This window comes from Hordeum vulgare, chromosome 1H, assembly GCF_904849725.1.
Source record: "Hordeum vulgare subsp. vulgare chromosome 1H, MorexV3_pseudomolecules_assembly, whole genome shotgun sequence".
Taxonomy (NCBI): domain Eukaryota; kingdom Viridiplantae; phylum Streptophyta; class Magnoliopsida; order Poales; family Poaceae; genus Hordeum; species Hordeum vulgare.
This window is the reverse complement of record NC_058518.1, coordinates 158,515,680-158,528,451: the sequence shown is the minus strand read 5'-3', so window position 1 is coordinate 158,528,451 and position 12,772 is coordinate 158,515,680. Positions and strand designations below refer to the sequence as shown.

The following is a 12,772-nucleotide window of genomic DNA, read 5'->3' as shown; positions in this document are numbered from 1 at the left end:
GCTCGTAATTTGAATAAAACAGATGGTACATTGATTCAATATCATACTCGAGAACTTTCGAACGTGATTTTCACAAGAATCACAATATAGTTATTGTTTCTGCATGATTGTAGACGAAAAATAAAATGTTCATTCCTAAAGATTTTTCTAGAGAAACATAGAGTTCAAAACGAGTTATAATCCATTTCAAACAATCTAAGGACAAACTTCTTTATACAGCGAACATCATTAGTAGTTCTATTATTCCCTCCGTGACGGTTTAAAAGACGTGCATGAAAATTATTTTGAATCTAGGTGGTTATTGATTGGTTGTGAGATGGGCTAAAAAATAGCATTCACACTACGCATACATATAGAAGTAATACAACGAAGTACTATAAAAGTAATACAACGAAGTACTAATTAGCTGATAGAAGTAAATGCAATGTGTCATAAACCTTATTTTTATTATGGAAATGCACGTAAATTTAACTGTGTCTTCTAAACTGTGACGACGAAGGAGTAGCAGATTAGCTTTACATAATTATTAATCACTTCACCCGCATCATCATTAGTGCTCGCATTTAGCCTTCGAATTTGAGATTAATTAAAATTAAAGTAAGCATCATGAAGGAACTAAACCCTCAAGGACGCATGCAGCATAGTTTGCTCATGGCCCGGCCATACCGACCTAGCACCTACCTCCGCCGCCCATCATCTTCTTGAATTCCTCAAAGTTGACGCTGCCGTCTCCGTCGGCGTCGACGGATCGGATCATCCGCGAGCAGTCAGAAACAGAGCACTTGTCCCCGAGCTGGCGGAGCACGCGGTGAAGCTCCCGCGCGGAGATGAGCCCGTTGCGGTCGGCGTCGTACATCCGGAAGGCCTCCTTGAGCTCCGCCTCCGTGGCGTCCTCCTGCTCCTTGGCGTCCGCGCCGGCGCCGGCCTTGCAGGGGCCACAGTGGAAGGCGGCGAACTCGTGGAGGTCGACGAAGCCGTCCCTGTCGGCGTCCATTTCCTCCATCATGCTCTGCACCTCCCCTGGCCCCGGGGGCGCGCCCAGCGCGCACAGCACGGACGCCATCTCGTCCGCCGAGATCTTGCCGTCGCCGTTGGCGTCGTACCGCCGGAACACCTGCTCCAGCTCCGCCATCGGCATGCCCAACCCGGCGCAGATCTCCGGTTTCGCCGAGCCCACGCCGTTCGCCATGTGATATGATTTCTCTCTCTCTCTCTCTCTCTCTCTGGCTCGCTTCAATTCTTTCCTTGGCCGGGTTGGCTGCTATGCGCAATTCTTCGCCTCCGGTTCTGCCTTTTTATCCACGCAACGTGCGGCAGGACTACGCGTACGTAGATTCTTGGCAGAAATATCACGTAATTTCACAGAAGCGTGGGGTCTACGCGCATCGGGCACACATGTAAATTGGGTCCAACAACGACAGGTGCCGGAAACGCGGTGCGGCGCGTAGGTACGACGGCGAAGCCCTCGTGAAAGGGTCGTCTCGAGAAAGGAAGCAAAAAATCACAAGCCCGTGCAGCGGAGGCGTTTGCTTGCGGGGCCAGGAAGCTTGCTGCGGTGGGACCACAGCATCGGGGGGAGTAAGTGAGGGCCGGGAAGGGAAGAAATGCGTGGCCGAGTTGTGGAAGACTGTGAGGGGAAATAGGAGTACGAATCCGCCGGCCGTACCGTGTTTGGAAGGTTGCGTTTATTGGTGGGCGTTGCCAATGAGAGAGGGAGATTGATTGATGGCATCACGCGGCCTCGCAACCGCGTAGGGATCTCCTCACTGCTGTGGAACAGGAAACGCCGAGGGTGGTTCCACTCTGCTCAGGACAGATAGGCAAGTATGGATATGGTCACCATAAGAACAACCCGTTCCATTTCGTACGATCGCCGTTTGTTTGGATCTGCGCGGACAAAAGTAATGACTCAATGCGCCGACCAATTTCTGGCTAATTTAGGACTGAAATTCGTCGACGCGGACACGAAGCGGACGCACGTGCCCTCTCTTTGTCTGCATGTGGCCGGCCTGGCCTACTTGTCATACAGCCACCCACCCAACTCTATGTGCTTATTTAATTCGCTAGCCCACTTCCACCAACCTCTCTCCTATTATTATAATACTACAATGCTGCTGCCCACTTGCTTTTCGTTGGGTGCATGTGCCGATCCATTTTATAAAACGAACACGGACAGGCCGGCGAACGACCCAAACAGATAAAAAGCGGACAAAGCGCGCGTCCGTTTGGGTCGCCTTGTTGGAGTTGACCTAATTAATTTTCCTACACGTTCAGCTATCAAATATAATTTTTCTATAAATAATTATCTACAACCTACCTTTAATTTCACCCAACAGTCATGGACGCGCTCGGTCAGTACGGGACATGTTCATTTCGAACCCTATTTGTCCGTCCACACAATCATATTTTCCATTTTCTTTTTAGTATGTCTGATCACTTATATGTGATTGGTGAAGATAAAAAGAAAGAAATAAAAATATAAATAAAGAAGGAAAAATGGTTCGATGTGGGATCACGTCCTACATGACGGACTGACCGGACGCGTCCGCGAGTCCTTATATCCTTCCTATATTTGACATGGATATAAGGGTTCGCGAACAACCTGAACTTATAAGAGGTTGCTGGATAAAGAAGAGAAAAAGGGAGAAGGATGCTGCCATGGGCAACAAAGAGAAAAGGAGGGATTTACCCCTCAATCATGGGGCTATGGTTGTGTGGGGACCCCGACTTATGAGTCGAGATCGTCGAATGAACGTGCTCAGTGATCCCAAAGATCAATGCTCATGGAACACACATAAATTGAATAACAAGAGTCTTACATCCATACATACCGTCTCGTACAAATATTGACCCTGCGGTCAAGTCTTACATAGATAGGGCCTTGGAGGCCAATACAACAAACTTGACCAATATCGGAAATATTGGTCGAAAGCATGAACCCATGCCATCAGCCTTAACCTACAGGCATTCTGACTGGAAAGCGTCCTAGCTCGCAGGAACGTCACCATGGTACTCTTCACCATCTCTTGTTCTCTCTTACTTGGTCAATGAAATAAACAGTGGCAAGCCAATGACTACTTTGAATGTACTCGCAAGCAACCCATGATGCAGATTATGTAATTGAGTGCGATATGAAGTATAATGCAGCCTTTGCGGAAAGCAGGTTTTCATTAATGCAAAAAACATGGCCAAGTGTTTAGATGGTCATGCATCACTAGGTAATGGTAACCATAAAAACAGGTTACAGATATCAACATAAATATTCCAAGGGTTGAACACCTCATGTTCACCCTCCATGTCAAGTCACCAGACATGGCCTAAGTATTCCTTTCTCGTGTAACACCTTTATACACACGCACACTTGGTTTATGCGGAAACCACTAGACGTAGTTTAAGAAGCACCACCCAACTATCCTTGACCATGGACACGGCTATTCGAATAGTTTTACACTCTACAGAGGTTGCGCGCGGTACCCACGAGATCCAGGAAACTTTCGTGTCATCCACGACTCACGGTATATAACATACCCGAGGTAAATACCCGATCAATGCCTTTTCCCTGATGACACTAGACAAAGAGTCCACTCGATTGGTACCGAGAGCACATGATGTACGTCTTGCGAGCACCAACTCTAGACCGTATCATCCATGGAGGGACCAACCACTACTAGGAGAAAGCCTACCAGTAGCACTGGTTTTTCCCTTACTAGTAGCGCTGGCTAACGCGCTACAGCTAACCTGTTAGCAGTAGCGCTGGATTTAAAGCGCTACTGGTATCTACGTTAGCAGTAGTGCTGGAATATACAAAAGGCTACTGCTAATATTTCAGCGCTACTGCTAATATTCCTGCTTTCAATATTTAATTCCCGTCGTATTTATGCCCCCTCTACGTATTTGTGCATGCTCTAAAGAGTAGTTTAATCGTATCATAGTAAACAAGCATTATTCTCATCATATCATACACATAAAGTACTCTCGTCATTTATACTATCATCATCACTATCCAACACATATATCGTTATCCAACACAAATATCATCAAATCTCGAAAATAACGATACACACAAGTCATGACACACCCACAAGTTTCATCATCCCTATGTAATCCATCATGTAGAAGAGAAGAGCAGTTAGCATGAGCAAGAACACGACTATGCAGTATTTCTTGAGGCACCTGTTTCGCTCTGTCTCTTGTCGTAGCATCCAGCTCAAGTAACTCATTTCCGCTTCTGCTCTGCTGTCAAACCCTCGGTGGCTAGCCCTCGGGTACCTATCCACCTGGGCCTGAGCGTCTTGCTAGTGGTCATACACTCCTGGAACCCTCCCAATGAATACGGTGTAGCGGTCCTTCGCCATCTCCGATCTATGTACATGCATCATAAGTTGATTAACAACAATATATAATATACAACATAATGTACTTGGGAAACACAAATAGGCATAGTTAGCAGAATAGAAGCAGTAAACATAAATAATGAAGTTCCTCATACACAAACTAACTAACTAGAACGATGTATACACTAGTTCATAGAAAGCCGGAAGTACTGATTATAAACACACATTGTCATCGTCAATCACTCCTCCATGTCGGCGCCCTAATCTTCATAGTTAGGGATGAATGACCCGAGCTGGTTGAAAGGCTTTCGGTCCAGACGCTGAGCACGTAGCAGTTCTCGGACATTCCCCCGCCTCATTAGCCCATGGAATAACATCCCTCCTTGTTCGACAACCTGCTTCATGATCACTTGGGCAAGTTCACACTGTATGTGATAAAACTCAGCTCGGATTTGATGATCCGGTGTCGTTCCTATGCTTGTGGCCCAGTTGGCAATCTCGGCATCGCGAAAATTCACTGACATGGGAAGGCATTGATTATCGCTTGTGTACTCGATCATGTGATGCATGAGGTAGAATCCATCAACCTTACAAGTGTTCGGTTGCGGGATGCATAAGAAGTCTGTCTTATGGACGAAAGTTGGCACTTGATTCATGTACTTTTTCATATTGACATATCCATCAGTAAGGTTGAAGGTTATCAAGGCACTATCAAGAACACTCTTTACGTGCGTGTAATACTTTTTCTCGATGTTCTTCACAGTCCAAATACAGAGCATGGGAGTATTGTGGGTACAAACATATGAGGACCCCCCCCCCCCCCGCGCATCGCAAAATAGGTATACCTCAAATTAGCCTCAATGATTGCAACGGAATGATCAAAAGTTATGAAAGGATATCCGCGGATGACTTACGTGGGATGATAAGGTAGGAGAATCGTTTCCTTGTCCTTATTAGCGATCGTGAAACCAATGATGTACTTGCTCGCATAGTCACGGTGCTCTTTGTAGACTGCCAAGAAGCTCTCGTGCATATAGTACGGGTCCGCGATGCAGATATATCCTATGTTCTTGCGCATGATGCTGTAGTTGAGATACAACGCATACACGCAGATGAACTGAAAATCCATCTTGATCATGTGGAACATGTCGTAGATGTAGTCAAATCATGGGATGAACTTATCCGCGGGCCATCTGTCGACGTATGACATCGCACCCGGAACCTGAGCCGGGTAAAGTGGGTATCCTGGTTTTTCCGTGCTGAGAAGTCTTCTCTCTATGGCCATCACATCATCATGAAGTCTCCTTAGATCATTGTTCTATATGTTCTCTAGCGCTTTCTGAGGTAGGATCGGGTTGCCGACGACATGGAAACGTTCCGCACCTATGATAAGTATTCTGTCTACCTCCCGGGACTTTACAAACGGCTGGCTGCTTGAAGCAACTCTGGCGCCTTTAGATCCTTTCTTCTCCGGTCTCCTGCTTCTTGGCGGGTGGCGGTAGTGAGCCCGCCATACCTTCCCTAACCACCACCCTAGCGTCGTCGGGCTAATTACCAGCGGACAACCCCCGTGTTGTTCTTGCTAGGTAGAGGTGGCATCTGGAGGCGTCTTGTGACATCCTCAACTGTTGCTACAGTAACCTCTGTAATTAAACTACAGTAAACCTATGCAAAGGATACCACGTCACCGTGTTTCATATCGTTGATCTCGCGTTAGTTTAAGACAGTTCGAATTTAAATTTCAAATTAAAGTCAAGCGATAAAAGTTTTTGAATATTAAAATAAAAATGTCCGGGTGTGTCGGATATTATCTAGGAAAAAATATCCTTTAAGAATTATTAATTTTAGAAGTAATTATTGTGCTAATATAAATTAAAACAAAAACTATCACCAATAAAATAAAGTAATTAAAAAAACAAAAGAAGACAACAAAAAGGCCCCGGCCCAACTGGGTCAAATGGCTGAGCCGGCCAGCCCGTTAGCCCACCTAATGACTTGGGGGGGGGGTATTTAACCCCCGTGGGAAACCCTAGCGCCTCCCCTCCCCACTACCATTTCCCACACCCCGCCGCCACTTCTCCCAGCCACGAGGGAACAACAATGGTTCCCTCCCCTCGTCAGCCGCTTGCCCCCTCCTCTCGCCCCTAGCACGACCCCCACCGCAACCCTCATCGCGAGCGTCTCTGTCCTTCCCCCCATCGCCCCATCGGCCCCTACCTCCTCCCTCGCCGAAGTCCCCGTCGACCGAGCCCCACTACAGGTCCTCACATCCTCCGGCCTCCGTCACGCCGCTGGCCGCCAGCCCCGGCACCTCCACGGCCAACCCCCGAACTCCTCCGCTCCGACGCCCTCCGGCCCCCTCATCCCCTTGCCGGCTCCTCCCCCCGCCACCACGAGGGACCCCCGCACCAGCCCCCACAGCGCCTCGCCTCCCCCACCACGTCGCTACACCGCCGCCGGCCGCCTCCGCCACGCACAACCTGCGCCACCGCCTCCGGCCGAGGCCACTCCGCCTCCGGCCCTCCTCACCTCCGCCGACCGCCAGCCTCGCCGCATCACCGGTTCCCCCATCGCAGGCCGACCCCGCCTCGGCTACCACCAACCAGAGCCACCGCGCCGCCTCGTCGCCTCCCTGCGTCGAGCCCCGGGCCATCCCGCACCGGATCCACCGTCGCCGGGGCCCCCCTCGCTGGATCCACCACGACACCGGCCTCCCCAACTCGCACCCACGCCTCTACTCCCTAAAGGTTCGGTGTGCGGTCGGGCTCCGTCCCTCCCCTTCCTTCCTTCCTCCCCGAAGCTACGGCCGCCCCGCACGCGAGCTCTCCGGCGGCATGTTGTATGCACCTGCATGCTATGTGAATGCCCACGTTTTTACAAAATGAATACGCAGTTTCAAAACCGGTTGTATGCATGCATGCTTGTGTATATGAAGATATGCATGTGTATATATGTATATAAATGTATATATGCATGTGTAGATGTGTGCAATGTATGAATGTGTATATGGGTGTACACTGTGCAGATGTAAATAATGTGTATAAGGATATATCTATGTATGTGTGAGTAAAATGGTGTGCGCAGATGTGTGTGCTCGTTGTCCCAATGACATGCGGGGCCACACCATTAAAAAAAGTAAATTTAGTTTTATGAATATTTAATATTAATAAGTAAATTAATTGGACTAATCGTTTGGTTAAGAAGTAAATATTGCTTTGGAATATTAGGATTTACTATAAAAAATAGATAAATAAGTATTAGTTAATGTAATATTTACGATTAGGTAAGTTAATCAAATAATCTATTAATTAGGATAAATAAAATATCCTAGTCATTGTATGACAGCTCGGTCCCACCCACTATTTAATTTGATTGAATACTTATTTAACCCTAATAATAATTGTGCCTATGACACATGGGACCCACTGGTCATATTTGACGAATCAACCTCTGTTGACTGCTGACATCATGCTGATGTTATGGTGATGCTGTAAATGCATTTTTGATTTAACTTAATTATGTTAATTTCAAAAATGGTTAAAAACTTCAGAAATTAATATAAAATAAACCGTAGCTCTGATGAAAATATTTTCAACATGAAAGTTGATGAGAAGAACGAGACGAACCTGGATACACTATCCCTTTGTCTCTCACGCGTCCTTAGCATAGCAAACATGGAACTTTTCCACCGTTTTCGTCCGACCGGTAGAAGCCACAGACTCGGGAAATATCATCTCATATTTTCCTGACCCGTCTATGACGGATGTTACTGCGTTAGCTCATGCCTAGACCTGCATATTGTCATGTCATGCTTAGTGTTGCATATGTGCTTTGTATTTATTGTTTCTTCTCCCTCTTCTTACGTGTAGACCCGAGACTGACGCTGCTACCGGGTACATCTACCCTCCCGACGACCAGCCCTTTGCCGCAGAGCAACAAGGCAAGCAAACCCCCTTAATCATTCCTATATCGCCCATTTCTTTCTCCCTCATGCTTGCATTATAATTTTGCTACTGTTGTGGATAGTTCATATATCTGATGCATAGCCTAATTTTGATGAACTGTTACTTTCAGTACCACACCTTTAAACTGTTTGGTACAGGTGGAGCAGTCATCCCCTCTGACCCCTTAGTCAGTTGCCCCGCTTTGTCATCAAGTCTTGATCCATGATCGACGAGCCAAATTACCGACACAACACTTACACCCCCCGTAGTTGTGCAGCGCTACAGAGCTACTATCGGGTACCGAGGGTGACACCTCGCGAAGTACTCAGGATGATATCTCCGTAGTGTAGCTAGTCAGTCGTGGTTATCTAGGGTGATTCCTCCTTCACCACTCCCGACGATGTCTCTGTCATGCAACCCCTCAAGTGTGAGACCCTCGAGGTTGACTCCTCTAAGTCCACCTTGAGAGATACGTCGTTCGGAATCCAACGAGGGTGATACTTAGGATTCCCCGTGATGTTACAACCACATAGTTACTTGACCTTGTTACTGGGATCTTTGATGAATAGATGTTAGGCGGGTGGATTCCCGCGTGGATGTGTTGATGACTTAATTAAAATGATAATGGATTTGGGTATTTGATCTAGGTTGGTCAGAAGGCCTTATTACGCACTAACCGTGTGCATGGGAAGAATTATGGGTACTGGACATCGTGGTATCAGACGAATCTCTTCAGACATCAGCAATGGAGTGGTGCTACCTCTTGAGCTTGCGTTAGTTTTTTTCCCTTGAAGAGGAAAGGGTGATGCAACACAGTAGCAGTAAGTATTTCCCTCAATTTTAGAACCAAGGTATCAATCCAGTAGAAGTATCAAGATGAAGCACCAATGTACCTGCGCAAAAACAGCAAACTTGCACCCATAGTGTACAAAGGGGTTTTCAATCCCTTCACGATTGATTGCAAGGTGAGATCTGAAGGTGGAAATTGCAACAAAGTAAAAGTGTAGGGCTGAAAATATGATGTGAAGTAGACCCGGGGGCCATAGTGTTCACTAGAGGCTTCTCTCAAGATAGCAAATATTACGATGGGTGAACGAATTACTGTCGAGCAATTGATAGAACCGCACAAAGTCATGACGGTATCTAAGGCAATGATCATACATATAGGCATCATGTCCGAGACAAGTAGACCGATACTTTTTGCATCTACTACTATTACTCCACACATCGACCGCTATCCAGCATGCATCTAGTGTATTGAGTTCATGACAAACAGAGTAACGCCTTAAGCAAGATGACATGATGTAGAGAGATAAATTCATGCAATAGATATAAACCCCATCTTTTTACCCTTGATGGCAACAACAAGATGCGTGCCTCGCTACCCCTTCTGTCACTGGGTGAGGTCACCGCACGGTATGAACCCAAAACCAAGCACTTCTCCCATTGCAAGAATTATAGATGAAGTTGGCCAAACAAAACCCACAACTCGAAGAGAATTACAAGGATATGAAATCATGCATATAAGAGATCAGAAGAAACTCAAATAAGATTTATAGATAATCTGATCATAAATCCACAATTCATCGGATCTCTACAAACACACCGCAAAATAAGATTACATCAGATAGATCTCCATGAAGATCATGGAGAACTTTGTATTGAAGATCCAAGAGAGAGAAGAAGCCATCTAGCTACTAGCTATGGACCCGAAGGTCTATGGTGAACTACTCACGCATCATCGGAGAGGCAATGGTGTTGATGAAGAAGCCCTCTATATCCGAATCCCCCCACCGGCAGGGCACCAGAATAAAATCCCCGAAAAGATTTTTTCCGAAACAGAAGAAGATCGGGAGACTTGAGAACAAAGGCAGGGGGTCCCTAGGGACCCCACAAGCCCCTAGCCCCGGCCAGGGTGGGAGGCCGGGCCTCCCAGGCTTGTGGGCCCCTTGGACCTCCTCTGCCCTAGGTTTTGCGCCTATATATTCCCTAAAATCCCAGAAAAATCAAGAGATCATCGAAAGTACTTTTCCGCCGCCGCAAACTTCTGTCTCCGCAAGATCCCATTTGGTGCACGTTCTGGTGCCCTGCCGGAGGGGGGATTCGAATACGGAGGGCTTCTTCATCAACACCATGACCTCTCCGATGATGCGTGAGTAGTTCACCATAGACCTACGGGTCCATAGCTAGTAGCTAGATGGCTTCTTCTCTCTCTTGGATCTTCATTACAAAGTTCTCCATGATCTTCATGGAGATCTATCCGATCTAATCTTCTATTGCAGTGTGTTTGTCGAGATCCGATGAATTGTGGATTTATGATCAGATTATCTATGCATCTTATTTGAGTTTCTTCTGATCTCTCTTATGCATGATTTCATATCCTTGTAATTCTCTTCGAGTTGTGGGTTTTGTTTGGCCAACTAGATCTATTATTATTGCAATGGGAGAAGTGCTTGGTTTTGGGTTAATACCGTGCGGTGACCTCACCCAGTGAAAGAAGGGGTAGCGAGGCACGCATCATGTTGTTGCCATCAAGGGTAAAAAGATGGGGTTTTCATCACTGGTTTGAGATTATCCCTCTACATCATGTCATCTTGCTTAAGGCGTTACTCTGTTCGTCATGAACTCAATACACTAGATGCATGCTAGATAGCGGTCGATGTGTGGAGTAATAGTAGTAGATGCAGAAAGTATCGGTCTACTTGTCTCGTACGTGATGCCTATATGTATGATCATTGCCTTAGATATCGTCATGACTTTGCGCGGTTCTATCAATTGCTCGACAGTAATTTGTTCACCCACCGTAATACTTGCTGTTTTGAGAGAAGCCTCTAGTGAACACTATGGCCCCCGGGTCTACTCCACACTATATTTTCAGCCTTACACTTTTTCTTCGTTGCAGTTTCCGCCTTCAAATCTCACTTTGCAATCAATCTTGAAGGGATTGACAACCCCTTTATAGCGTTGGGTGCAAGCTCGTTTGTGTTTGCGCAGGTACTCTGGACTTGATGAGATTCTCCTACTGGATTGATACCTTGGTTCTCTAACTGAGGGAAATACTTACTGCTCCTGTGCTGCATCACCCTTTCCTTTTCAAGGGAAAAACCAACGCAAGCAAGTCTCCGACAACGTGTCAATTTCTGGCGCTGTTGTTTGAGAAGTAGCAGAAGGATTTCTGGCACCGTTGCCGGGGAGGATCAAGTCAAGAAGTCATCCAAGTAAGTGTCGCAAACTCATCTCTTGCATTTACTTTATTTGCCAGTTGCCTCTCGTTTTCCTCTCCCCCATTTCACAAATTTGCCTTTTTAGTTTGCCTCTTCGTTCGTCCCTTTTTTCTCGCTTGCTCTTTGTTCGCTTGTGTGCTTGCTTGCTTGCCGAAGTCACCATGAATGAAAACACCAAACTTTGTGACTTCTCAATACTAATAATAATGATTTTATTAGTACTCCGATTGCTCCCGCCACTAGTGCGGAGTCATACGAAATCAATGCCGCTTTGCTGAATCTTGTTATGAAAGAGCAATTCTCCGGCCTTCCTAGTGAAGATGCCGCATCCCATCTTAATACCTCATTGAGCTTTGCGATATGCAAAAGAAGAAAGATGTGGATAATGATGTGATTAAATTGAAGCTTTTTTCCTTTCTCGTTGCGAGATCGAGCAAAAACTTGGTTTTTGTCTTTGCCCAAAAATAGTATCGATTCTTGGGATAAGTGCAAAGATGCTTATATATCCAAGTATTTTCCGTCGGCTAAGATTATCTCTCTTCGTAATGATATCATGAATTTTAAGCAACTTGATCATGAACATGTAGTACAATCTTGGGAGAGAATGAAATTGATGATTAGAAATTGTCCCGCTCATGGCTTGGGTCTTTTGGATGATTATACAAATCTTCTACGCTGGTCTGAATTTCGCTTCTAGAAATATCTTGGACTCCGCCTGAGGTGGAACGTTCATGGAAATCACGTTAGGGGAATCCACAAAACTCCTAGACAGTATCATGACGAACTACTCTAAGTGGCACACTGAAAGGTCACCTACTAGTAAGAAGGTACACGCTATAGAAGAAATTAACTCGTTGAGTGCTAAGATGGATGAGTTAGTGAATATGGTTGCTAGTAGACGTGATCCTTTAGATCCTAATGATATGCCCTTGTCTTCTTTGATTGAGAGTAGCAATGCTAGCTTGGACGTTAATTTTGTTGGTAGGAACAATTTTGGCAACAACAATGCTTTTAGAGGAAACTATGTTCCTAGGCCTTTTCCTAGTAACTCCTCTAATAACTTTGGCAACTCCTACAACAATACTCATGGAAATTACAATAGATTACCCTCTGGTCTAGAGAGTAATATCAAAGAGTTTATCAACTCGCAAAAGATTTTCAATGCGTCCATAGAGGAAAAACTACTCAAAATTGACGATTTGGCTAGGAGCGTTGATAGAATGTCTAGTGATATTGATGCTTTGAAAGTTAGATGTGCTCCTCCCAAGAT

At 45.9% G+C, this 12,772-nt stretch overlaps 1 protein-coding gene across 1 annotated transcript; it reads right to left on the bottom strand.

Annotated features, from left to right (window-relative positions):
* Window positions 1-427: 427 nt before the first annotated feature.
* Window positions 428-1,487, bottom strand: LOC123427773 (probable calcium-binding protein CML18). Its single transcript, XM_045111892.1, has one exon. It carries the CDS (start codon window positions 1,187-1,189, stop codon window positions 671-673), a length of 519 nt encoding a protein of 172 aa, XP_044967827.1. The 5' UTR covers window positions 1,190-1,487; the 3' UTR covers window positions 428-670.
* Between the last annotated feature and the right edge of the window lie 11,285 nt (window positions 1,488-12,772).